Raw genomic sequence first — 27301 nt, forward strand, 5'->3', positions numbered from 1 at the left:
GCCAATCCGACCGTCCGTTTTGGACCAAACTCGCAGAACATGGTTCCCTCTCTGTAAGGAACCTTCAGGGAAGCCCAGATTGGCCATCGGAGATCGTGGACCCACGGGGTCCCGGGTGACAGTTTATCGCTTAGCTGAGCGTCGGATCTTCCAAAACTGGTCCAAGTGTTTGAAAGGGCTAATGTGGGCATAGGAGTAACTTGGGATGAGATGCACGTCTTTCTAGGAGCCGGGGGCAGTGTGTTTAATTTAAATTCTTTTTGTCCAGCAGTTTATTAATTTATTATTCTTGGATAATCATGCACCAGGAGTCCAACTAACCCACAGGAGGGACCTTCGAAGGGTCCAGCTAGCTCGGACCAGCAGTGAGTGGACTTTCTTTCATGAATTATTTTATATAAATGAGTTATATAAAGGATTTCTATAAATAAGATTTCATAAGTGATTTTATATTGATTTTATATAAATGAGTCTTTATAAATGAGTTTATTTGAATAAATTTCTTTATTTGATCTTGCGTAAGCTTTATTGTGGTTCCGAACATGATTAGTACAGTAATAGTTAGGGGTGGGCACGGTTCGGTTTGGACCGGTTTTTGCCTCAAATTAGAACCGATCCGATACTATTTATGCGGTTTGGTTCGGTTCGGTTTTAATTAAAAAAATTCAAAAACTGTCCGGTTCGGTTTGAACCGGTTTCGGTCCGGTTTCCGGTTCCGGTTCGGTTTTGAACCGGATTATAAAAATTATTTTTTAAAATTGTTTTGTAATACAATTCTCAACTGAAATATTATTTTTTTACTTGAAAATTAACAAATTATTCAATTTCATATAAAAAATAAATATTAAAGTGAGAAAAGAGAGATATTTTGACATTGAACTTGGATAAATATTAGTTTTTTTTAGTGAAATTAAAAATACAGCATTAAATATAAATATATATTGAAATTATATATTTTTTTAGTTTCACCGGTTCGGTTCGGCCCGGTTCGGTTTTTGAAGACATGGAACCGGATCCGAATCCGGTCCAAACCGGTCCGGTTCGGTTTTTGACCGGTTTTTGACTTTTTGGTCAACTCGGTTTTTTTTCGGTTTGGTTCGGTGTGGTTCGGCTCGGATTTCCGGTTTGCCGGTTTGAGTGCCCACCCCTAGTAATAGTTCTATAAGTCTGTGCTGCTTATTTACCAGTTATAGAAACAGAGTTTGAGGTTGGAATCAGTTGAGACCGCATCACAACTTGAGCTTTACAGTTATTACTCAGATATTTTTCTAAAGGAATTTATTTTAAAACCACCTCGTACCCATTTTCTTTGGTGATTACCCACAGTTGGACCGATGTCTACGGACATCCAGTCCGATTTCAGTTTATGTTAGTGCACTTGACTTTGCCTCACGAGTTTCGGGGACGCTCGGACCGTGAGTGCCCGGATTTGCGGCTCGGCAGACTTGGTGTCCCGAGACCTGCCAGGATTGCGGCTCGGCTGACTTTATGTCCCCGAGACCTGCCAGGATTGCGGATCAGGCTGACTACGGTCCCCTGCATCCTGCCAGAGCGACTCGAGTTGACTTGGTGTCATCGAGAAATCTGCCGGCGGGACAGGCTGATCATAGTCCCCTGATTTCGCCAGTTTGCGGCTCGGGTAGACTGCGGGCGCCCGAGACCTGCCAGGGGAATTGACGGATATGACAGGGGTACAAATAGGTGGTATTTTCAGAGGATTTGAGTTTTCTTTTATTCAAGTATGACTTTCAGTTATTTTATATCAATTTCTTGATATTCGTGCATTTATATCTTTACATATTGGTTCAGTTATACAAGCACAGTCATCAGTAGGTTTTTACATGCTTATTTGAATACTCTATATTGAAATCTAGACAAACCCTCAATTTAGACTTCTTCTTATTTTTAAATGGGGGTTATTATGTTTATAAAATTGTTTTCAAGAACATTATTTTTGTCCACTCACCTTTTCAACTTGTTTTTTGCCCCCAGGCCATAGAAGTACGCGGGATCCACCACCGGGCCATTCAAAGCTTCCGCGTCACCACGTAAGGTAGAGTTTTGTAGAAAATCCTTGAAACTCTGAAACTTAGAAAATGCTCTGATATCAAGTTGAAACTGTGAAACTAGAGTTGAGATGGGTTATTTGAGATATTCTGGCAGTTGGTGTGAATTTATTGATTGTTTAACAGGTGAAAAATTTTGGGATTGGTCAAAATACAGGGGAGTCTCTGCCGAAATTTCGGCAGAAGTCTAAGGGAAATCTGAAAAGAATTTGAGACGAGAAGGGTAAAAAGGTCTTTTGTGCCCGACATTCGCCAGATGTCAGACACGCACAGGATTCGACTTGGATTCCAAAGTGGAAATTGGGTCGGGTCCTGTCACCCAGACTTTATTTCTAGGGTGCAATACCCAAACTTGTTTTCAGGGTGCAAACCCATATTTGTTTTCAGGGTGAAATACTCAAGCTTTGTTTCCAGATTGCAAAATCTAATGCTTTGATTTCAGTGTTTATCACCCAATGATGGATTGAACATCCAAGAAATTTTGATTCAATGGATGCCACCCCACATGGATTGCCATCCATTTGATTGATTAAAGGGTTGCCACCCAACATGGAGGACCTCAAGAGAGGAGCCTTGATTGCCTCTGTAATTTTTCTCTAGCATGGCTGTGCTCCATTCTTCCCCAAGCCTTGCCGCATCTGTTTTTATTTTTATTTTTTGTATCTCTCTATAGCCTGCCGGCTGTCTCCCTTTTTCTTTTCTCTCCTCCTTTTTATAGGGTCCTTATGAGAGAGATTTGAGATAGAAGAATTCCCATTCAAATTGGATTCCTCCTCCCCCTTATCTGATTATCCTCTTCCCTTATTTATTGAATCATGATCCCTTCCTTTTCTCTAAGCATAAGATTAGGAACAATATGACTTCCAGGGTGTTTCAAACTTGTTTTGAAAACAAGCATAGGGTGAGGACCAGACCCACGCAACATTGTGGGGCTTATCCAAGCCCATGTTTATTTATTTTATTTTGTTTTGTGATTTTTTTTGGTTCAACACCTGCTAAGACATCTTACTTTACAGCTCGCTCCATACTCTCTTTTACAATTAGAGCAGTTTCCGTGGGCTGGCCTTACCAGGGCAGGAGGGGGCCCAAGCCCCAAATTTGTCTTCTAGCGGGCTGAAGTTGCTAGGGCAGTTGCTGGGGCCCACGAAACCAGGCCATCCCTCAGGCAAAATGAGCTCGTGCTCTAGCCTGGGTTTGCTGACGTTAGCAACCAAAATTTTTTTTTTAAAAAAGAAAAAAAGTCTAAAAAAATTTCAGAATTTTTTTAAAAATAAATACTTAGTCATATTCTTCACTTTCCACACCAAAACTCTATACAAATTACTCTCCTCATATCTCATGTGAATAGTGGTTGTCATGGCAATGGGTGGAAACACCACAACGTTTTGCAAGGGCTACACTATTCACGTAAATAGTAACAACCCTTGTCTTACCCTTATTCTTTGTCATGACAAATGGGTGGAAGTGCTCTTAGAGTCAACAATGTAAAAACTCCATTGATCTTTTTTTTTTACACTGAAAATGGCTTAACTCATTTCTCCACATTTCATTGGATGATGCCATTATAGTTTGAGTGAAACAGGAGAAGAGCCCAAACAACAAAACTAACCCATTAAAGATCTGGGCCTGGCTAACAACAGAAAAAGTGCCTTACCAAGTGCAGCCCAACTAAAGTAAAAACTGCTAAACAGTTAATATAGTTTGTCTTCTCGTCAGTAGTGATTTATGTTTTCGGAGATGCAATGCGCCATGGAAGGCCTTTCCTGGTCAAAGAGCAGTGCAGTGCTTCTCAACTGGGAGACATACTGCTTGTGGCCTCCATCACTAAGACTCTCTCAAGCTCAGGTACTCGCAACCTCCCCGACCCTCACACCCTCTCGCTCTCCGAGCCTCTTCTGCTTCAAATCCTCCGCGCCCAATCCCTCCACCCTTCCAAAAAAGTCGACTTTTTCAAATGGTGCTCTCTCACGCATAACATCAAACACTCGGCGCGCACCTACTCCCACATCCTCCGCACCGCTTCCCGCGCCGGTTTCCTCCACGAGGTCCCGCATTTGCTTCACTCCATGAAAGAAGATGGGGTTGTGATTGATTCCCAGACCTTCAAAGCCTTGCTCGACGCGTTTATTCGTTCAGGTAAGTTTGACTATGCCCTTGAAATCTTGGACATTATGGAAGAGGTGGGTGCTAGCTTGAACACAGATATGTATAACTCGATTCTTGTTGCTCTGGTTAGGAAAAACCAGGTGGGTTTAGCGATGTCCATTTTGCTAAAGCTTCTGGAAGGAGGCTGCTCCTCCCAGGTACCCAATTCCATTGCCTCCAATGAATTGCTGGTTGCTCTTAGAAAAGCTGACATGAGGGTTGAGTTTAAGCAAGTGTTTGATAAGCTTAGAGAGAATAAGGGGTTTGAGATGGATAATTGGGGGTACAATATTTGTATTCATGCATTTGGGTGTTGGGGTGATCTGGGTACTAGTCTAAGCCTCTTCAAGGAGATGAAAGACTCTAACTTGGAATCAGTGGGTCCAGATTTGCCTACTTATAATAGCCTCATTCATGTGCTCTGCTTGGTTGGGAAGGTGAATGATGCACTTACTGTATGGGAGGAATTGAAGGGCTCTGGCCATGAGCCTGACGCCATCACCTATCGAATTCTTATTCAAGGATGTTGTAAATCTTATCGAATAGATGAAGCCACCAACATTTTTAGTCAAATGCAGCTCAATGGATATATCCCGGATACCATTGTTTATAATTCTCTCCTAGATGGGTTATTCAAGGCCAGGAAGGTTAATGATGGCTGCCACCTGTTTGAGAAAATGATTCAGAACGGGGTGAGAGCCTCAACGTGGACGTATAATATTCTCGTTGATGGTTTATTTAAGAATGGAAGAGCTGAGGCTGCTTACACCCTATTTTGTGACTTAAAGAAGAAGGGTCAGTTTGTGGATGGTGTTACATACAGCATTGTTGTGTTGCAATATTGTAAGGAAGGTCTGCTTGAGAAAGCGTTAGGGTTGGTGGAAGAAATGGAAAGGAGAGGCTTTGCTGTTGATTTAGTTACCATATCATCACTCTTGATTGGGTTGTATAAAGAAGGTAGGTGGGATTGGACAGACAAACTCATGAAGCATATTAGAGATGGTAATCTAGTGCCGAGTGTTCTTAAATGGAAGGCCGATATGGAGGCTTCAATGAAAACTCCGCAGAGCAGCAGAAAGGATTACACACAATTGTTCCCAAGTAAAGGTGACTTTAGCGAGATTATGAGTTTAATAAACTCTGCTAACTCAACAATGGATGCAGACCTTGATTCAGAGGATGCCAGAGTTAAAGGTGATGATAAGAATGTATCCACCGATACTGATCAGTGGTCATCATCTCCATATATGGATCAATTGGCTAATCAGCTTAAGCCCATTGACCACTCCTCTCAGCTGTTTTCATTGTCTAGAGGGCAAAGAGTTCAGGACAAAGGGGAAAGCTCATTTGATATTGATATGGTCAATACTTTTTTGTCTTTATTCTTGGCCAAGGGAAAGCTGAGCTTAGCTTGCAAATTGTTTGAGATTTTCAGTGATCTGGGTGAAAACCCAGTGAGTTACACTTATAATTCCATGATGAGTTCGTTCGTCAAGAAGGGCTACTTCAATGAGGCATGGGGTGTACTCAATGAAATGGGAGAAAAGGTTTGCCCCACAGACATAGCAACATACAATGTGATAATTCAAGGCCTGGGGAAGATGGGAAGAGCGGATTTAGCCAGTTGTGTTCTGGATAAACTAATGAAGCAGGGTGGGTATCTTGACGTGGTTATGTATAACACCTTGATTAATGCGCTGGGGAAGGCTAGCCGGATTGATGAAGTAAACAAGCTCTTTGGGCAGATGAAGAGTAGTGGAATAAATCCTGATGTTGTCACTTTTAATACACTTATTGAAGTTCATAGTAAAGCAGGTCGACTCAAAGAAGCATATAAATTTTTGAAAATGATGCTGGATGCAGGCTGCTCCCCCAACCATGTTACAGACACTACTTTAGATTTTCTGGGTAAGGAGATTGAGAAATTGAGATATCAGAAGGCATCCATGGTGCGTAATAAGGATGATTTCCGCTGAAAAGAATTTGTTCTATTCAGTTCGAGTGTAGTTGAACATGTTGTGACTTTTTAAGTCATGTGAAATGAGAATTTGATAGGCACGCCCTCTGAAGTGCCTTTGGGGACTATGGATATAGTTTATCAACTTTGGTCATTTCTCTTAACTTTGTTAAGGTATCTCTGCCTGAGCAAGTGGTAGAGATTGTGGATCCCGTTCTTGTTCTAGAAAAATTGGAAGTGGAGACGAGCTCAAACAATCGTGTTAAGAAGGATAGGGCAAGGATTCACATCATAATTGAAGAAAGCTTGTGTTCAATACTAGAAATTGGTGTCGCTTGCTCTGCAGAGTTGCGTGGAGAAAGGTTGGATATCAGTTATGCAATGGCTGAGATGTCTGAGATCAGAAACGAATAGAATAATAGAGTAGAAGCATACTGGTGATATGCTGCGTTAGCGTGTAAATTTTACTGTTTCCTTAAGCGAAAGAAGAAGCTTTCATATTTGATAATTTTACTATTTCCTTAAGTGAAAGAAGAAGTTTTCATATTTGCTTGATCACTAACCACAGTATAGTGGATAACTTGTTCAACAGCCCGAAGTGCCCAAAACTTTGACAAAATTTCCCTGATTATTTATATTTTGTTGCCTCCTCCTTTGCCATTATTCAAAACGCAGTTACATAGAATACAATGACTTAATACATAATCTGCTTCCATAAATCAATTTCATTTATTGTCTGTTACGTTACAACAACACGTATGACTATTACCCCACAAGACTTTTCACTTCTCATGCCTACTTCTTGCCTATCAACTCTCCCTACATGCGATCTTGCATATGCTCATTACTCAAGTACCACCAACGGGTTTCTTTCTACGCATACCTGTTCAACAGAGATGAAATAAGCAACTGAGAGAAAAAGCAGGTGGCAGTGTGTGAGAAATAGGAATGCATTTTGACCTTTGCATCAAGGATTATACAAAAATGACATTTGAATCTAATACAATGTTTGACACAAATCATCATAATCATAATTCAAGATCGGATGTATATCCAGTTCTCTTTTCTAATTTTGCGTGGGAAAATTGGGAGGAGGTGTTTCGCAAAGATGGTCTTGAAATATATGAGGAAGCTTTAATCTGTAAGAGGGTTACGGCATTACTTCCAACAGATCTTGGCAACACGCAATGATGGCTTGTGATCAACACATTCTGGAAGAATGTATTTTCTTGGGGAATTGGCTATGGAAAAGGTGGAAAACTAAGCTGCACAGCTAAAAACAAAATTCTAGATCCTATCACATAAACTTGGGGTTGTAAAACTTGACAAGTTGTTTCAGAAAACTGCAACTTTGAGTGAATAGGCAGAAGTTTTGGGCAATGAAACATCCCCACATTTATGCAGGGTCATAACAAAAACGAAGGTATTATCATTTACAAATTTGCAAGTGTCTCGTTGACATCTCATAAAAGATAAATTCTATCATTTATATGTTCCTAGATCACTTAGCAAAGTCTAGAATGAGCTAGGAATAGGGCACTGAAGTTTTTCGTTGTCCTTTAAGGAGTACGTACCCGCAGAGCTCTTGCTCCAGAGAACCTGACCATCAATAGCAGTGAGGTGCTGATCATCAAGGCGCTTCCAAGTTTTGATTGACTTGACTGCTCCCCAACCTCCCTTTTCGGATTTCTCTAAGCTCGCTACCACCACCCTTGATCTCCTATTCCATCCAGCCTTCCCATAAGCGTGATATCCAAAACCCCCAGCATAACAAAGGTTTATACCAGATAGCTCCCCACAGAAGTCATTGAGGTGATCATGGCCTATGAAAGCTGCCTTCACATCTCCTGCTGCGACCATGGTTGTGAAGAAGCCAGAGTTCACAGAAGCAGAGCTAATTCCTTCCTGCCTCACTCCTGTAAAGTTTGATGAGTCAAAACTAGCAAATTCTGGTAATGGTATGTGAAAGAATGTGAGCCCTGGCGCAGGTGCTTTCTGTGCCTGTGGCTTGCTCGTGTATGCTTTCTGCAGGGTAAAACAAAAGGTTTTATCAACTGTGTCATCAGAATTAACCAGAAACCAAGAGACTTATTCAGTTTGAATATTAACCATCACAAAATAATCCATTGGTAGGTATTATGCATGGGTTGATAGAAATGACTTGTAAATGTGGTCCAGCAAAACTGGTGAACGAAATAGCGAGGTTAGTACCCGAAGCTTTGCAGAAGTTCGTTCGAACCAATATTGCTGGGAGGGTTTGATCCAACCATAGCCACTTATGGAGGGAACCGTGGAGTAATCTCCACTGTCAAGGAAGTAGAGATTAAGAACCGATTTGTTTTCAAAACCAGAGCCCTCAACTCCGGAGACCTCCAGGTTGTAGTTCCCAAAACCATCAATAACATCTTGGTCCGAAGGATTAACTTGAGCCAGAGTGTCCTGCAACCCAACTATGTGTTTCATGACCCCTTCCCTCGAAAGGTCGGATTCCTGATCATGATTCCCCATAACAGCTGCCCATGGGATGTTGGACGAGATTGCTGGGGCAAATGCCTCATTCAAAGACGTAGCAGCATCCGCGGCATCAAACCCATATATGTTATCTCCTGTTGCACACAGGTCAGACAGAAAATCCAATCAGAAATGCAAGGACCAGAGCTAAATCAAAACTTGCTAAGCAAAGCATGCCTAACAGTGTCAGTGAGTGATTCATCTTTGTCAAATACCAAGGCACAAACCAAATTTCACCGCCCATCAGATAATAAAACAACCCATCCTATTGGCATAATCCCAGAGATGGGCTGTTCTATTATCTGGTGGGCAGTGAAATTTAATTTGGTATTATGAAATTGAACATGAACATCAGTTAATAAGGACAAAGAAATGAGAGAACAAATACCGGTGAAAACAATGAGATTGGGCTTCTCAGCTTGAATCATGCGGTGAACAAAGGCGGTGGTGTTGAGGTCAGAGCAAGTTGGAAACTGGCTCGGAAACACGTCCAAACAAGTCGTGGTCTTGCCATTCCCATAGTGCATATCAGCCACTTGCAGAATCTTAAACTGCCCATCTGACCCAAACCTCAGCTTCTTCTTCTCACCTCCTTCTTGGTGGTGTTGTTTTGCTGCAGCCAAGACCCATATGGGAAGCAAAGCCGCCACCACCACCACCACTATTAAAAATGGAATCTTTACCTCCTTCATCGTCATCCTCAATGCACCAATCTCATCTTGCGAACCACAGTTGGGTTTTACTTATATGGGAGAGAGTCTGAACAACCATTAGAAATTCAACACTTTGCATTTAATCTTTTCTCCAACAATGAAACAAAAGTCTGAATCTTTATGCCCTTATCAGTCTGCATAATTTGTTTGTTGGTAGATATCTCTCTCTGTGTAATTTAATTAACAATAAATATCACGAGACAGAATTGACAGAATTTCTGTAAGCATATTCCACGGTCGATTAAAGTGTGCTAATCAGCATGGCTTTGTGTCATTGTGAGCAGGTCACACAAGCTTGTTTTCTTGCTGGCACGTGCCAGTCCCTCATTGGAATTTCCAGCCATATTATAAAAAGAAAATAACAAAAGAAAACTGTTGTCTTTTTAACACATGAATTACAATTTACACCTGACTACGTACGGTACGTATGAGGTTGGCTTTCCTTTGTTTCAGGAGAGAGAGACTTTCTCTGTCTTATCATTAAATATGCGTAATCCCGCTTTTTCTGTTCACTTTTGACTAAATCAAAACCACAAGCAATCCTTTTTATCTATATGAAAAATACTTTCCTCATTCCTTAGAAATAAGAACTCCTACTTTACCACAAGGTCGGTCTTGAGATTTTAAAGACCCTATGCAAATCTCAAATTGACACAGGAACATCATTAATTCAGTTTGTAGTTGTGAAAGTAAATGAGATATTGGATGTTGGTGTTGACATTGGACAAGCCTTTAACACAAGCAGGTTTTGAAGTTGAGCCCTGAATAGAAGTTGAGGCCCTACAAATCGAGAACATCATTAATTCAGTTTGTAGTTGTGAAAGTAAATGAGATATTGGATGTTGGTGTTGACATTGGACAAGCCTTTAACACAAGCAGGTTTTGAAGTTGAGCCCTGAATAGAAGTTGAGGCCCTACAAATCAACACAACTAGAAACGTCTTTGTGTCAACAATTTCCTCACTCCGTATATATATATATATATATATATATATATAACATTTGTGATACATATAGAGTCTGCTATTTCCACCCACCTGTCCTATTTTCTCACCCACTATGTAAATTTGAAAAAAATAAAATTCTACTTTTCCACCCACCATTATTCCTAAAATACCCTTTAATTATTAATTCAACTAAACACCATCAACTCCAAGTTAAAAACATAAAAATTTTAACCCCAAAAAAAAAAAAAAAAACATTCTTTATCTTCTTCATGTGTTTTCAACATCACGACCTTACCCTACCATATTAATATTCTCATCAACCCCTTAGCAGTACTGGTGGCTTCACGACCGTGACACCCCCACCACAACAACATACGACCAACAAGACTACGATGGATTTTAATTGAAGTGATGTTATATGGAATAAGGACCCGTATGTGGGTTAATCAGACTAAAAAATCTTTAAAATATAATAAAATTAAAGGACAATTTGGCCTCTATTATCAACACCCACCAACCCTAACACAATATTAAAGGTGGAGTTGACAATTTGATTTGATTTTTTTTATAAAAAAAAAAACTTTTCAAAGGATTGGGGTGGGTAGATCAATGCTCACTGAATTTGTTGAGGTCAGGAAGATGGAAAGAATATAGAGAGTTAAAAGAAAAAATTTATTTTCTTTTTAAAATTTGTTTTATTTTTAAGGTTTTAGAAGTCATTTTACATAAAGATAAATTTGTCTTTAAATTTTTTAAAATCAGGTGGGTGAAAAAATAGGACAGGTGGGTGAAAATAGCAGCACTCTACATATATTATACACATGAAAAGGTCAATACATGTCAGCTATTTATTTTGCTTTCAGCCCTCCGCATGTTCAACTGTGAAACACAATGAGAAATTTATGCAAGCTTTTAACTCATCATGTAGGGTCTTGTAGCTGTTAAACTGTTAGCTCTCATGGTGGTCAATATGATTGCAAATGGAAGCAGGTGCTGTATGGCAACTGGGTATCAGCATGTCTTTGTACTGATGGGCAACAAAATACTTTATAGGATGATTGTTAGCAGAGGTAAGAATCTAGCCAGGCAATCTAAAATAAGGCAAGTTTTCTTTTACATAGTCAACATGTTTCTGGTCTCCAATACTGCTAGGTCAAGAACAGATCTCTTCTTAAAGCAAATTTCAAGATCCTTTGTTTTTTCAATCATATCTTCAAACATATAATCATTTGAAACCTATACCAGCTGCTTTTCAGCTCTCGCAGGACAAATAGAGGGCCGAAAAGCAGCGAGACCTAACAAGCCTAAACTCATTGAATTACCTCACTGTAAAACATTCTCTTTACATGTAACATACTCAAAGTTTTAATCTTTAAAGTTTAAAACAAAACACACAGAAAGTATTTCAAACAATTCTTCTAATTTTACAGTACTGGTAAAGTGAAACTATCATTTTGGGATGCTCATCTTATTTTCACCTCTAAGTTAGAGTTCTCTGAAGAAAGATCATGATCCATTAGCATAATTTCCCACTACTCATGTAGCTAAGCACATGCCAGGACAACTCTTCCACACATTACCGGGGGATGCTACAGCCGCTAACACTTTAGCTACTATACCTTTTCCTTTGCAGCAGATCCACCAGTGGGATTCTGTTGGTTAAAAAGAAAAAGGTTCCTACTTCCTAGAAAAGAAAGGGGGAGGGGTCCTGGAACTGTTTATTTGTACACTGACAAAGCTAACAGCTAGCTGTTCATGAGAAGTCAAATATCTATTTGAAAATAGAAAGCTAAATAGGTGATGGTGGGTAAAGCTGACTGCACTTTGGCATCAAATATTCCAATAAATGAGTGTTTAAAATGAGTAGAATAACTAGAAAACACAATGGTTCATCCAAGATTCCCTAGAGAAGGGAAAAAGTGACATTCAGCAATGTTAAAGTTCAAACACCATGTAACCTGGGATACCAACGGAAGTTTTTGAAGTTTCACAAAAGTAGGCAAATGATATACATCCTGGTTATAGAGATTATTACTGCTTTTCTAATTCATTCCTGCTGGCTTCCATTGCACAAGTTGGGTCCATATGCATCCCAATTGAAAAATGTTCTGGAATGAATAGTATCTTGGTGATACTTTAAATAACTTGTCAAACAAACATCTTCATCTTCTGGTGTTACATCTAACAGTATAGACTTCGATCTCAAGTTTTTCGTAACACAACCAAATTTAAGAACAAAGCCAGATCTCGTGGAAATTCCTCAATGTGCTAAACTAATGTCTGGCTTTTAGGATTTCAGATGTCAAAGAACACTTTTTTCAGAAGATTCAGAACAATTCTGTACAATTTGTTACTATTCTAAGTAGACAGGTGGTCACAAATAAAATCCAACTTGCATTCATTTCTTTCAAATAAATACCAGTTGATAACAACTTTGAACATAGACATTATAAGACAAGAAACAGATTATGGATAAAAAAAACAAATACAAAAAAGTAGCAAAGCATAACACACTGCTAGAAACATCAATTAAGCATTCTTATCTTTTCCTCCTGGGGATGACTTGAACCAAGGTATCCACACAGAGGTTGTCTTCTGATATCGCCTGTATGCTTCTGCTCTGTAATCTTGTTTCAGCATTCGCCGTTCCACAAGAGTAGTCACATAAGCTAAACACATTGTATTGATGAGAGATCCAACAAAGGCCCATCCATGTCCCAGGCTCCATGCAAATATAACTAGTCCCCACCACCACAACTGCTCTCCAAAGTAGTTGGGATGCCGTGAATAACGCCACAACCCCTCATCAAGATTGGGGACAACTGGCTTTCCAAGCTCTTTCAGCTTGTTGTTTCTGCTTACAAAGTCGTGGAGCTGCGTGTCGGCACAGTATGCTACAACAATGCCAGAAATGCAGACAATGACGGCAATAATATCCCATATGTTCAGTGGCACATTAACTGAGTGGATCACATACATTGGAAGGCATACCCCAATCAGAAAAACCTACAAAGATTAAAAAGAACCATCAAGAAAACAAAAAAACAGCCATTTTTCACTAGCTTGGAAGCTCATTGAGGCAATTCAGCAAACACTTAAAGCACTACCTGCTGAGAGAGGTAGACGGCGAAGAAGGAAATCCACCACCAGTGCTTCCCATACTGTGAGCTCATATCGGTGAACCTCCAGTCCTCTCTTGCACCCCATTGCCAATTTTCCCGCCTAAAGTAGTTGTGGGAAAGCCTGAGGCTCCAAACCCAAGTCATCAAAACTACGATCGTTGAGCGCCACCAGTTATAATCAGCCAGAGGGTGAGAGCCATAGTAATGAACAAGCATTACAGGTATCACAGTCCAATACAAATCGATCATCTGCACCAGCCCAATTATATAAACAGTTCAAATCGGAAGCTGAAACTAAAAAGAACACATTTTGAACGAACATTAACATACCCAGTGGCTTTTTAGAACTTGGCTGATGACCCAGAAGAGGACATTGACGTTGAGGAAGAAGAGGACATTGGCTAAGAGAAGAGGGTGGTGGGAGCACCACGCCCAGAGAGGAGAGAGAATCCCATCTGTTTGGTGATGGTTGTTGCTGAGGAATATGAGGTAGAAGATAATGGAGGGAAGGGGAGCCAGAAATGCTACGACTGCATTCTTCAAGTTACCACCAGCCATGGTTGGTTGTAGAAGTAGGTACATCAACAACAGAGGAACAGAGGCCTGTTTTTATAGTCCTAGCAAGTTCCTTTCCTACAAGCTTTTCTTTTTGTTCTACAACGTTTCAAAAATCAAAAGAGGCCCTCCCATGATATTAGAAAGTAGAAAATATGTAGATGATTCTCTCTCTTTCTGCTTGGTGGGTCAGTGAGATCACTGCAAATAATAATCATTAGCACACCCATTATCATGTCAAATCCATCCACTCCATTAAAAATGTTCTTCATTTGGTAACCTTAATCATCTCTTTTATTCCACAAATAAATAAGTCTACGCATCGAGAGATGTAATTAACAATGTGATTAGTAAATATGACGTGCATAACATTACATTGGAGGGATATAATTAACAATATAGTCAGTAAATATCAAGCGCACAGAGAGAGATATAATTAACAATATGATCAACAAATGCGATGCGTTTAACATTAGAAGGTTATGATGAGAATTCAAAAGCCTACTTATGCTTGTCAAAGTGTTATCTTTTACAGTTGAAATATTTACTGCTGCAAAAAAGGGTCAATATGACAGAGAGAAAGGGAAAAAGGACTAGATATAGAGGTGTCTCAATGGTTATTGACATTTGAACTTAAACCCTGCTCAAATAATTAATCAAGTAATAATATTCATCAATCATAAGGGGCGTGCAAAATACACATAAAAATCATCTAATCCCACACAAAATATGTAATTATGAGATGGTTAACCATGGTGTTTGCAATGATGCTGCTTTGCAGCCCATAGTGGTGTGAGCAATCATATATCCTCACATGCCACCCCCCACATTAGGCCCTAAACCCTAATAGGTCCCCCCTCCAACTCTCCTCCTCCTCCAACTCTCTCAAATCTCCTCCACAATCTGCGCCGGAGAAATCAAAAGCTAACTTATTGTACGGCTGCATGCCAGCTTCAATGTCCAAGTCTAATCACACACCAGCACAGCACTTTATAAACACATAAAATAAAAGCACAAAAAGGTTTTTCTTTTCTTCTCTCCTAGCATGCACAGGTAGGTCGGCGGATACAATACAGCTCCTTTTTGCTTTTGGCATGCTGTATATTTGATTAGTTTAACCAAGTTATAAATCCAGGCATGCAATATATTATACCTAATTCTGTGTTAGCTTGTTATCTGCCTCATTTACACTGGAAAATTAACATTGCTTTGCAGCTTTGATTTCTTGGAGCCATAAGGTGGTACTTTGGTGGTTGCAAAATTATACACAAAAAAGCATAGCCCCTTTGTTTAACTTGCTGCTGCCATCTATCACAACACATGAGATAAAACATAGCATTCGGCGGATACAATACAGCTCCTTTTTGCTTTTGGCATGCTGTATATTTGATTAGTTTAACCAAGTTATAAATCCAGGCATGCAATATATTATACCTAATTCTGTGTTAGCTTGTTATCTGCCTCATTTACACTGGAAAATTAACATTGCTTTGCAGCTTTGATTTCTTGGAGCCATAAGGTGGTACTTTGGTGGTTGCAAAATTATACACAAAAAAGCATAGCCCCTTTGTTTAACTTGCTGCTGCCACCTATCACAACACATGAGATAAAACATAGCATGTAAACTGTATTTGAGTACATAATCCCGAAACAGTTCCAGAAAAGCATATAAAAATGATTATGCAATAATATTACTCCTATTTAACATTGTTTACAAATTAATTCCCATTAGTTTGTCAATTTTACCCCAAAAAAACAGGAAAAATTAAAAAAAAAAAAAAAACTAATGATAGACATGGGATTATCTATTTATATAGATGATAGGGGTTTGGTGAAACTTTGAAAATGAGAACAAATACTCTTATTTAAAATCATGCTAAAAAGAGGCCAACAAGGTCTAGTCCAGTGAAAAAATGGCATTGACTTGCAAACCAATGGTCTCAGGTCCGAACCCCCATAACACCTTGGTAGTGTGTGTGTGAGAAACCCCTATTTCCCCTTGTACGCTGGCTAAATGACACTAAGGGCTATAGCCTACTATACCTCAGTGAAATTTTTGAGGGAAAAAAACATCAAACCTATATAATTAACTTGTTTTAAATATCGCATAAAAAAAAAAACTTGTTTTTAAATATTAGCACAATATATATTAACTTATTAAATTCCAAAAACTTTAAATTTTTTATGAATTTAGTTGGAGAACAACAATAAAAATACACAATTAAATTAAAATAGGTTGCTTTCAATTATGTTGTTGAACATATTTTCATTTTGATAATGTGTTTTTCGGTTGCATTTAATATGTATTTGTTTTACTTATTATAAATTATTCAATGGAGCCATGAACTAATGTGATTTATATGATTTAATGTTTACTTTTATTTCTAAAAAGACTATAGAAAATGTAAGTATCAATAAAATGATCATTAGATTTTAAGCAAATAACTTTAGCTAATCGACTCGTTGAAAAATCCATGGATTCCACCCTTCCCTTGTAGTTTGTAGTTTAGATTATCATTTATATTTATAAAATAAATAAATAAATCTAATATAATTCGTATATATGGTAAAACTAAATAATTAAACAAAAGTCAATTAAACTCCATGTCTATGTGGAGACTATTTGAATCGTTAATTGGCATGAACGCGAGCCAAAGAGCTAGTTTAATTAATATTCACGACTATGATTAACTTACCTTAATCAACGAACGTGTCTGTAGGAGGAATTAGGGTTTAGTTAGTATAAATCTCTTTATAACCTTATCTCCTTTCAACCCCGATTTCTATCCCCAAAAAACAAAATCAAAGAATTTTCCATAAGGTACTTTCTTGAGTCTATTTCATTTTATTACTTCATATGAATATTTAGATTTTTAAAAGTAGGATGTAAGTTTTTCCTACAGTGTTTTCACTTATTTTAATGTCTTTTTGGAATGAAAATTTTGATCCACTTATTTCTAAATCTAATTTTGATCCTCTTCTATTGAGGGATCCCTCAAATAATTTTATTTGAAGGACACTTTTTAGGGTGCCCTACAAATTTTTTTTCCAACGATCCAAATTATCTATTTTTTAAGTCTACATTGATAGATTATCCTTGGAAAAATTTAGACAAATCGGAAACCGTTTCAACATCCAGTTGTATCTTACAAAATCAATGAACACGGTTCTTCAAGAAAGTACTAAAATTTCAATAACACAATTAAGTGGTCAGATGATATTCGATTTAAGTGATTTATTTTTATAGAGATGATCTTTGATTGATTATCTAAAATATAGACACATAGACAGTTTGGATTAGTAAAATACAATGCGGAGTGAGACGTGTCCCTCAAATAAGCTTATTTAAGGGAAACCTTTTAGGGTCCCCTACGAATTTTTTTTCAACGATCCAAACCATCTATTTTTTAAAGTCTACATTCATAGATCATCCTTGCAAAAAATTAGACAACTCATAAACCGTTTCGACATCCAATTGTGTTATACAAAATCAGTGAACATGGTGCTTCAAGAAAGTACTAGAATTTCAATATTTTAATTGAGTGGTAAAATGATATCGGATTCAAGAGGTTTTTTTTTTTTTTTTTTTGTTGTAGAAATGATCTTTGAATGCCTATCTACAAAATAGACAGTTTGAATTAGTAAAATACAATACGGAGTGAGCTCTATAAAGGTGTCCCTCAAATAACTTATTTGAGGAATCCCTCAATGAAAGCTCTCTCTCTTTGTAGACAGTTTGAATTAGTAAAATACAATACGGAGTGAGCTCTATAAAGGTGTCCCTCAAATAACTTATTTGAGGAATCCCTCAATGAAAGCTCTCTCTCTTAATTCGGTCTCAACAAAAGAGAACGACAGAGACAGTCTGAAGGACATGCTGTGTCACATCCCGGGATCGGCTCCGCCGTAGCACGATATTGTCCGCTTTGGGCCCCCATCTCTGCCCGCACGGTTTTGTTTCTGGGAGCTCACGAGCAACTTCCCAGTGGGTCACCTATCCTGGGATTGCTCTAGCCCCCAACTCGCTTAACTTCGGAATTCCTACAACTCCGAAGCCAGTGAGCTCCCAAAAGGCCTCGTGCTAGATGGATGCGGGTGTGCACATATAAGGCACATCACCTCCTCTCCATTGGTTGATGTGGGATCTTACAATCCACCCCCCTTAAGGGCCCGACGTCCACGTCGGCACACTCGCACCACACGGTAGAGTGGCTCTGATACCAAATTGTCACATCCCGGGATCGGCTCCGCCGTAGCACGATATTGTCCGCTTTGGGCCCCCCTCTCTGGCCCTCACGGTTTTGTTTCTGGGAGCTCACGAGCAACTTCCCAGTGGGTCACCCATCCTGGGATTGCTCTGGCCCCCAACTCGCTTAACTTCGGAGTTCCTACGACCCCGAAGCCAGTGAGCTCCCAAAAGGCCTCGTGCTAGATGGATGCGGGTGTGCACATATAAGGCACATCACCTCCTCTCCATTGGTTGATGTGGGATCTTACATGCTGAATATAAACATAGAAGAATAGAATACAAGAATAGAATTGGATGCAACCTAAACAACTTTCAGACTAATGCAGCAAAAGAATCTAGTGTTTTAATACCAGATTTTTCACCTTTCTCAGGTTTGGTAGGGGTCAACTGTTCTAGCATTTCTTCTATCTTTTTCATAGTAGAATTGACTTTAAGTACGGGACTAGACTTAAGTTCTTGAAACTGAACTATTGGCTTTTCAATTTTAGACCTAGGCCTGGAATCTGTTTCTGGCAGACCTAGCTTGTCGATCTTGGTTTCGATTGTGTCTAATTGTTTTCCTATAGTGATTAGACTCTGATTGGTGTAATTATTCTGCTCAATTAGTTTTCTATTTGGATCGCTGCTTTCAAAGGTTTTGAAAGGGGTGGCAGGTACTAAGGATTTCTTGTGATATATGATTATGGTGTCTACTGGAGGATGACTGGTTTCAATGACAGACTTATCTATCAAATTCCACCTTTCCTTAGTTAAGGTCTTTAACTCATCTTTAGACATATAACGGCTTTCAACAAAATCTAGGTAGAAAATTTCAACTCTGGCTGACCGCATATAATCTTTCCATTCACTAAATATTTGTTCACGGCGTTTACTATCAGGGTAGGCTTGGTGATAACTATCTCTTCTAGGTTGATTTTCTGGGGCTTTTAAATGGCGATTTAGACGTACCCAATTAATTTCAAATTTCTTATTTAGGGTTTTGAGTTGGTTGTCAACTAGGAAATTAGACTGGGTAGGTGACTCAGGTGATTCTGATTTATCGTCTTGGACTAGAACTGTACCGTAGCACGATTGGGTAACCTGAGAGGTTTTTCTCAGGGACTCAAGTTTGAAGTCGATCATGGCTTTTTCTAACTTTAGGTCTCGTTCCAGAGTGGAGGAAGAGGCAGCAAAGGAATGCCTAGCAGGGACATGCCTTTGAGACTGACCAGGAGTTGGCAGCTGTTGTAACTGGACATTAGACTTGCGTAGGGGATGACTGTCAAATTTGATTTTAACTGTGCCATCTAGGTACTGCTGGATGTAGTCTAAATTGTTTAGACTACGCTGGATTGGAGCCGGTTGGCTTTCGGTAACTAGGGTCCAATCTTTTGGAAGGGCAACTTCGGACCACTTAATGGTATGGGGAACTGTATGTGAGCATTTGAGGTGTGACTCTGGATTAAGACAGTTTGATCTTTTGGGCTTTTGTTGAGTGCTTGGAAGTTCATATTTGTTCCTGTAACTTTATAATAAATTCTGTAAACTAAGGCTAAAGGTTGAGTTCCTGGAAGAACATTGTAACCTTCAGTCTTAATATTCAGAGTTAAAGTTCTCAGGATATGGGGGTCACTTAGACTTATAGTGAAATCAGGATAACTGTCAAAATGGACAGGGCCATTACACAGACTGGACTCAATGACTCCTAAGGTGCTATCGCTAAATTCAGTGAATCTAGCATCTCTTAGACAAAGAAGGATTGAGGCTTTTAACCCTAGACGTGTCAGGGGTTTGATAGCAACTTAAACTAAGCCAATATGCAGGAAATTATTACCATCTTTCTTATGTTTTGCAATTGACTCAAGATTAAGAAACTGACAAGTTTCATGATCTTTACTTAGGGCGTAAACTTGTTCAACTGTTTTGACATGTGTTGTGCTATTAAAACTAGAGGGCAACCAGTGTTTCTTGTATATTTTTTGACTGGGGACTTTAGGTATATTCAAATCTCTAAAATCCAATTGTTCTTTACTACTGGAATTATATTCAAATTGTTCTTCATTAACTATCTCTGGGAGTCGACTTATACTGGCTGTAGAACTGTTGGAATTACAAGACTTTGTTCTAAATAGGCGACTCATGACTACTCAAATAACTGGGTTTGGCTGTCTGAGGAAGAAGATGAACAGTAGATCCTAAACCGACCGTTTAGACTCTAAGAAACCTATTAATCTTTCTCAATTTTCTGTCTCCTGCCCACCACTCAAGCCCTCTCTGGGGACTTACAGATCTAGGAAAAAGGACTCACGGGTCAGACCTTAGAGAAAGAGCAACAGATGACTTAAAGGATAAAAGGGAAGAAAAGGAAGAAATGAAAACCTTCTACTCAGATGCTTAAACCAGCCACTTGGGCGGGGATGAGTAGCAAACGTAGATAAAGACCGTAACACTTACTGCTCTGATACCAACAAAAGAGAACGACAGAGACAGTCTGAAGGACAGGCTGAATATAAACACAGAAGAATAGAATACAGGAATAGAATTGGATGCAACCTAAACAACTTTCAGACTAATGCAGCAAAATAATGATAATGCATCAAAATAATGCGTTTCATCGAATAGATAATTTGAAAATAACTTTTATTTATACTCACAAAGATTGCAACTGCAACTTCAAACACAACTGCAAGCTATTTACAAGAATGATTTCTCCGAAGGATGTATCAGAGAGAATCTTTAAAACTGAAGAAAAGGAAATTTATGTTCTAAATTGCCTCCCCTTACAACTGAGGCCGAAGCCTGCTTATAAAGGAAAAAGTAACTAGAGTTCTTTCAACTATGGTTGGCTAACTGTGGTTGGTTGCTATTGTAAGAACCCAAACCAAAATATCTAAAAATTAAGATTTCTTTATTCTAGTCAAAAGATGATTTTGCCCTCGCATATTTTATTAGGGGAAAATTTGACTTTTTGATCGGAAAAGAATTTGAGAATTCCGCCTGCGCTGTTGCGTAGAGCACGGCGAAATGAGTCCGTAGACACGAAGTAGACCTGAATCGGAGTTCTAACGAACAAAATACGATCAAAACATCGCGAAGGGCAAAACGGTAATTTGGAAAAATCAGATTTTTATCTCTCCCTCTCCCTTCTCTCTCCTCAGTTCTCTCTCCTCTCCCGTGCGACCCGCAGCCCCCCTCCCCCGTTTCAGCTCCAGCCGCCGCCACCACAGGGCACGGCGACCCTCGCCACCGGTGCCGTCAGGTCCGCCCCGCCGCCGCCTACCTCCCTGGACCTGCCGCCGACCTCAGCTCACCGGATATTGGACGGAATCGGCCATTGTTGCCGATTGTTGTGATCAAACTTCCAGTTTGATTTTCTCTCTCGTTTCTCAACCAAATCTTTCGAGTGAGGTATGGTTTTCCACCTATTTTACGTGCTCTAACTGATGGTTGGCTGGGTTTACATCGATCTCGCCTCTAGGTTGCTTAATTTTTTAATTGAAAATCGGCCGAACTTCGGCCGCCGTGATCGGCCATTTCCGTCCACTTTTTGGGGGTTGTCCAAGAACAAAAGTGACTCCAAATGGGGTGTTTTACCTAGGATAGGAGTTTGGAGTCTCGGTTCCAAGATTTTTCGACGCACCCTAATCGCTTTGGACACCCGATCTGCCCGCGCGTGTGGCGGCGCGTGGGCGAGGGTGGTGGCTTGTTTCTGGGCAGTTTTGAGGTCCTCGTGCCGTCACGAGCGCGTAGGATTTCGCGGATCTCGATTTGGAGTCCGTTTGAGCCCCGAACGGATTTTTCATATGGCGCGATCCGTGGGTGCAGTATCGTTAAATCGTTCGATCGCGCTAAATTTTGGATATGTCGGTCTACGTGATTTCAGGACCACGTAGGATTTGACGGATTGCGAATCGGAGTCCCGGATACTCCGGAATTGCGAACCCTGGGGTTAGGGTTTGGGTTTTAAGCGGTAACGCGATTTTAGCTAATTCGACCGTCCGTTTCGGACCAAATTCGCAGAACATGGTTCCCTCTCTATGAGAAACCTTCAGGGAAGCTCAGATTGGCCATCGGACATCGTGGACCCCACGGGTCCCGGGTCGGCCGATCTAACAGTTTATCGCTTAGCTGAGCGTCGGACCTTCCAAAGCGGGTCCAAGTGTTTGAAAGGCTTAATGTGGGCATAGGAGTAACTTGAAATGAAATGCACGTATTCTAGGAGCCGGGGGCAGGGTGTTTAATTTAAATTCTATTTATCCAGTAGTTTATTAATTTATTATTTTTGGATAAGCAAGCACCAGGAGTCCAGCTAACCCTCATGAGGGACCTTCGAAAGGTCCAGCCAGCTCGGACCAGCAGTGAGTGGACTTTTCTTTCTTAAAAAGATTTTATAATTTTATGTTATATTTGATCTTGAATAAGTGTTATAGTATGAACTTTATTGTGAAATACCTTTATTTTTATGAAAATTAACCAAGCAGCAGATTTGAGGTTTTTGAGCCAAAATAGTAGTTTAGCTCAGATTTACCAGAATTCAGAGGATATCAGATTTGATCAGAAATAGTTATTTTAGACCACCATGTACCCACTCTCTATTTGGTGATTACCCAGAGTTGGACCGATGTCGACGGACATCCGGTCCGATTTCAGTTAGTCAATGCACTTGACTTGCCTCACGAGTTTAGGGGACGCTCGAACCGTGAGTGCCAGGATTTGCGGCTCGGCGGACTTGGTGTCCCGAGATCTGCCAGGATTGCGGCTCGGCTGACTCTGTGTCCCCGAGACCTGCCAGGATTGCGGATCAGGCTGACTACGGTCCCCTGCATCTTGCCTGAGCGACTCGAGCTGACTTGGTGTCATCGAGGACCTGCCGGCAGATCAGGCTGATCATAGTCCCCTGATTTCGCCAGTTTGCGGCTCGGGTAGCCTGCGTGACGCCCGAGACCTGCCAGGGAATTGACGGTTATTACAGGGGTACAATTAGGTGGCAGTTTTTAAAGGATTCTTTTTAAAACTTTTTATTGCAGTTATTGTTTCACTCATTTTTATCAGTATATTTGATACTCAAACATGTGTTATACTGTTATATCTTTGTTTAGTATGTGAACATTTCTATAGTTACGTTTATCTATGTTTAAATGATTATCTCGAGTTTGATTATGATCAAATAGTAGCTTTTATGTCCCTATGTTTTTCAAACGGGGGTTACTATGTTCTCAAATGTTTTCACGAACATTATTTTTGGTCCACTCACAATTTTAACTTGTTTTTCGCCCCCAGGCCGTAGAAGAAGGAAGGAAACCACCCGGGCCATCATCCTAGCTCCCGCCCCACCACCGAAGCGTAGGACCCCGTTTTAACTTTTCTTAGTTCTGTAAATTTGTATAAACATGCTCTGATATCTTGTTGAACTTGAGAAACTGGAGTTAAGATCTGTTTGTTGAATTAGTCTGGCCGTTGGTAGGATTTTTTGAGATTGTTTGACAGGTGGAAGATTTTGGGTTTGGTCAAATTACAGGGGAGACTCTGCCGAATTTTCGGCAGAAGTCTGAGGGAAATTTTATAAAGAAATTGGAAAAAAGAAAGGGTAAAAAGGTCATTCGTGCTTGACATTCGCCAGGTGTCGGACACGCACAGGATTCGGCTCGGATTCCAAAGCGGAAATTGGGTCGGGTCCTGTCAGCTATAATGGAGTTACATGCAACCTGATTCAACTTTCAAATTTGTCGGTTGGCAACTTTCGGTGAAAAGTAGGAGGCAGATGCTTTGGCTGAAGCAATTATGACGACAGCTGGCAACCTGGTCTGACTTTCCAAATGTCTTGATTCGGGTAGGGTGAACTGATGGCTACTTTCGGTGGAAAAGCAAAGGGCAGATGCAATATCCAGCGGGAATTATGGCGACTTTTGACTTCTTGATTACAGGGCCTAGTCAGAATGCAAATCATAGGCATCATAGGGGTCTTGACTATCCTCATACCATGATTTGGGCTTGACTGGATCTGGCAGGGGTTGACAGTTGGACGATGCAGGAGAAACATTGTCGTCCTCATCATCATCCATCCGGGAGGCTTGAATGATCAACTGGCGGGCAATTTCCTGGAGCTCCGATTTGGACTTTCCTTCGACTGAGAGGGAAGATCGAACAGAACCAGTGGGAGAAGTTGCCTATGGCTCAGCAGGGAGATCATTGTATACATATCGGGCGATTCGTTGAACTTCAAATTTGTCCCACCATTTGACTGAAAATTGGCGGGCAAAGATTCTTGCATCCTTGGTGATTCTGTAGGACCATTTGAGGATCCGTGGAACCTTATACGTGGAGATAAAAAGCAACTGTTTTGGGAAAAATAAATCAACTTTAGAGAACTTGGCCGTTTTAGTGTAGCGGCGGATTAGGTCATGGACTAAAACCGGTAGGATTTCATCAACTGGACCATGTTTTTCCCACAAATGGAGGAACCAATATGGGAAAGAACATTTGAACTTATTATCAAAATTGATGAACCAGGAATGAGTAAAATCCTCAGATTGATGAAGGAAAATAGTGTACCAGGCATCAATATAATCAGAATAATTATACTGCAATTTTGACTGAAGGACTTTTAACTCATAAGGGCGACTACTGAAGGATTCTTGGCTTATGATCTGGTGAATATACAAAGAATGATAAAGAATGATCTCAGGATGGTCACGATCCTGTATCGGCTTAATTTCAACTGACTTGGTTTCAAGTAATATATCTCTATAATATTTGAGAGACTTGTAAGGACTAGAAGGCATATAATGGAATCCAGGAGGGAAATAGTGTTTAGCAATTTCAACTGGGTTGTGATGAACATCATACAACGGCTCAATAACAAACAGGTGAGACTGACTCTTAGGCAAATAAGGGTATGTCTTTTTGGGTGCGGCTGAGGGTCCGGCTGGGACATCAACTGAAAAAGGATCATAACTGGCAACTAATGTAGATTGGTAACTAGGACGAATTTGACCAATAGTGGATCCTAAAAAGGAAAATCTGTTTGCAACTGATAATGGGGTAGCAACTGAAATAGGGGTGCAACCAAGATAGGGAACTATCTGTTTGGGCATTTCTGGCTTATTAGGACTCATGGATGAGGACTGGGATTGCTGCAACTGAGATGGCTTGGGTTGCGACTGAGATGGCTTAGGCTGGCTGGTAGGTTCTTTATTTTTGTCTTTTTTGGGGGCCATTGTGTTTCCTGCAAAAATTCTCGAGTAAGAAAATCAGGGATTGAATTCTCACATCCTCTCAAATATTCAATATCAAAATCAAATATACTTAATATACTTTGCCATCTTGCAAAAATCTGTTTAGATGCAATGTTATGAACATCTTTTTCTAAAACATGTTTTGCAGATTTGCAATCAACTCGTATTAAAAACTTTTGATTAAGTAAATCATCTTGGAATTTACTAATGCATAATACAATAGCTAATATTTCTTTTTTAATAGTACTATAATTATATTGCGACTGGGTCCAGGTTCCAGGGAAACGAACAATTTGTTCTGGAGATTCTGGACAAACTTTTTGTTTGAGAATGCCACCATAACCTATGTCAGAGACATCAGTTTCAACTATTTTGAAGGAATCAACTGAAGGAATACCAAGACAGGGGAGTGTCTTGACATGAGTCTTAATCTGTTTGACAACTTCGGTATGGATGGTTGACCAAGGGGGAGGGTTATTCTGTAATCTATCAAACAGAGGCTTACATTGCTTTCGCAGATTCTGGTAGAAGTCAAAAACATAGTTTAGAGATCCTAAAAACCTCTGGAGTTGACTTTTATCAAGAATCTGATCAGGAAATTTATATATATATATATATATATATATATATATATATATATATATATATAGGAGGCGGATCCGTCGCACTATGTTTTTGACACAAATTTTCAACCATTAGATTAGAATGGATTGAATGGTTGAGATTATGTTTCATTAATTACTTAAATTAAATTAAATCTCTAATGCCAAGTAAATTTCATTTTTATTTATTAATTATGATAATCCCGAAAATCACTCAATTATCGTTCCCCCCTTTTGTTTTCTTATCATCATGATCTTCTCAATTAATAACCTGCGAAACCTCACCATTACCTTCCCCTTGCCATTGTCATCTACACCAACCGAGCATTCTTCCACGACATAGAAAATCTGTTTCAGGCTACCAATATTGAAGAGAAAATAAGATATTAATATTTAACCAAAAAAGAAAAAGCCCAGATTTGTTGCAATATTTCATCTCTACCGTTTGGTTGATTAATAACATTAAAAAATATATGGCAAAAGACAGTTTGCTGTGCAGTTCATTGTGTGTTTGTGTGGATGGGGTGTTATCCCCAAGCCTTTACTTCGAGAGTCATAATCTATGTATAACTGTAATAACTCAAAAACTAAGCAGTAAAAAAAAAGCAAAAAACAAAGTTAGGGATAGAGATAAAAAAGAATCAGAAACTTGTGTAAAGCTTTAGAAGAAAGAGGAGGAGGATGGGAAAGTTATTAACTGAAGAATTCTAGAGGATAGAGAACAACGAAATAGGAAGATTTTATAAAACATTGATTGACGATAGAGAAATAAGAAAGAGAAAGTCAATTAATAATTACTTTTAATATATATATTTTTAAAAAATATATAATTAGTTTAGTTAATCCTAGCCATTCAATCCATTTCAATTTAATGATTGAAAATTTGTGTCAAAACTTGTGTAAAAAATATAGTGTCACGGATTCACCCATATATATATATATAACAAGTATAGTAAATAAATTCAAGCAAAATTGGGTTGGGATTGAATGCAATTTCAAAGCCCTAATTCCTTAAAGCTTGAAACTCAATGTTTTTGATTCCTTGTGGTTTTATGTTTTGAAATTAGTGATATCAACTAGCTCTTTATTTTATATTGACCATGTTGGTAGAAAATTGTTGTAATAAAATGTTATTCTTAAAAATTAGACTCTAATAATAATCCTGCCTATTTTTAAGAGTAATGCTATTTAGACACACAATATTGACCACCTTAGCTGACC

The 27301-nt window shown here is 39.4% G+C and overlaps 3 protein-coding genes across 3 annotated transcripts; 1 reads left to right on the plus strand and 2 right to left on the minus strand.

Annotated features, from left to right (window-relative positions):
• Positions 1 to 3735: 3735 nt before the first annotated feature.
• On the plus strand, positions 3736 to 6803 carry LOC117617660 (pentatricopeptide repeat-containing protein At4g01570). Its single transcript, XM_034347130.1, has one exon. The coding sequence runs from the start codon at positions 3809 to 3811 to the stop codon at positions 6185 to 6187; it is 2379 nt and encodes a 792-aa protein (XP_034203021.1). The 5' UTR covers positions 3736 to 3808; the 3' UTR covers positions 6188 to 6803.
• LOC117617661 (probable inactive purple acid phosphatase 29) lies at positions 6778 to 9648 on the minus strand. Its single transcript, XM_034347131.1, has 4 exons — positions 9068 to 9648; positions 8380 to 8774; positions 7743 to 8193; positions 6778 to 7051 (listed from the first exon to the last, which is right to left on the minus strand). Exons 1-4 carry the CDS (start codon positions 9375 to 9377, stop codon positions 7017 to 7019), a joined length of 1191 nt encoding a protein of 396 aa, XP_034203022.1. The 5' UTR covers positions 9378 to 9648; the 3' UTR covers positions 6778 to 7016.
• Positions 9649 to 12714: 3066 nt separating this feature from the next.
• LOC117617662 (uncharacterized protein C594.04c) lies at positions 12715 to 14187 on the minus strand. Its single transcript, XM_034347133.1, has 3 exons — positions 13791 to 14187; positions 13446 to 13709; positions 12715 to 13344 (listed from the first exon to the last, which is right to left on the minus strand). The coding sequence occupies exons 1-3, from the start codon at positions 14040 to 14042 to the stop codon at positions 12868 to 12870; spliced, it is 993 nt and encodes a 330-aa protein (XP_034203024.1). The 5' UTR covers positions 14043 to 14187; the 3' UTR covers positions 12715 to 12867.
• Between the last annotated feature and the right edge of the window lie 13114 nt (positions 14188 to 27301).

Source organism: Prunus dulcis, chromosome 2 (genome assembly GCF_902201215.1).
Source record: "Prunus dulcis chromosome 2, ALMONDv2, whole genome shotgun sequence".
Lineage (NCBI taxonomy): Eukaryota > Viridiplantae > Streptophyta > Magnoliopsida > Rosales > Rosaceae > Prunus > Prunus dulcis.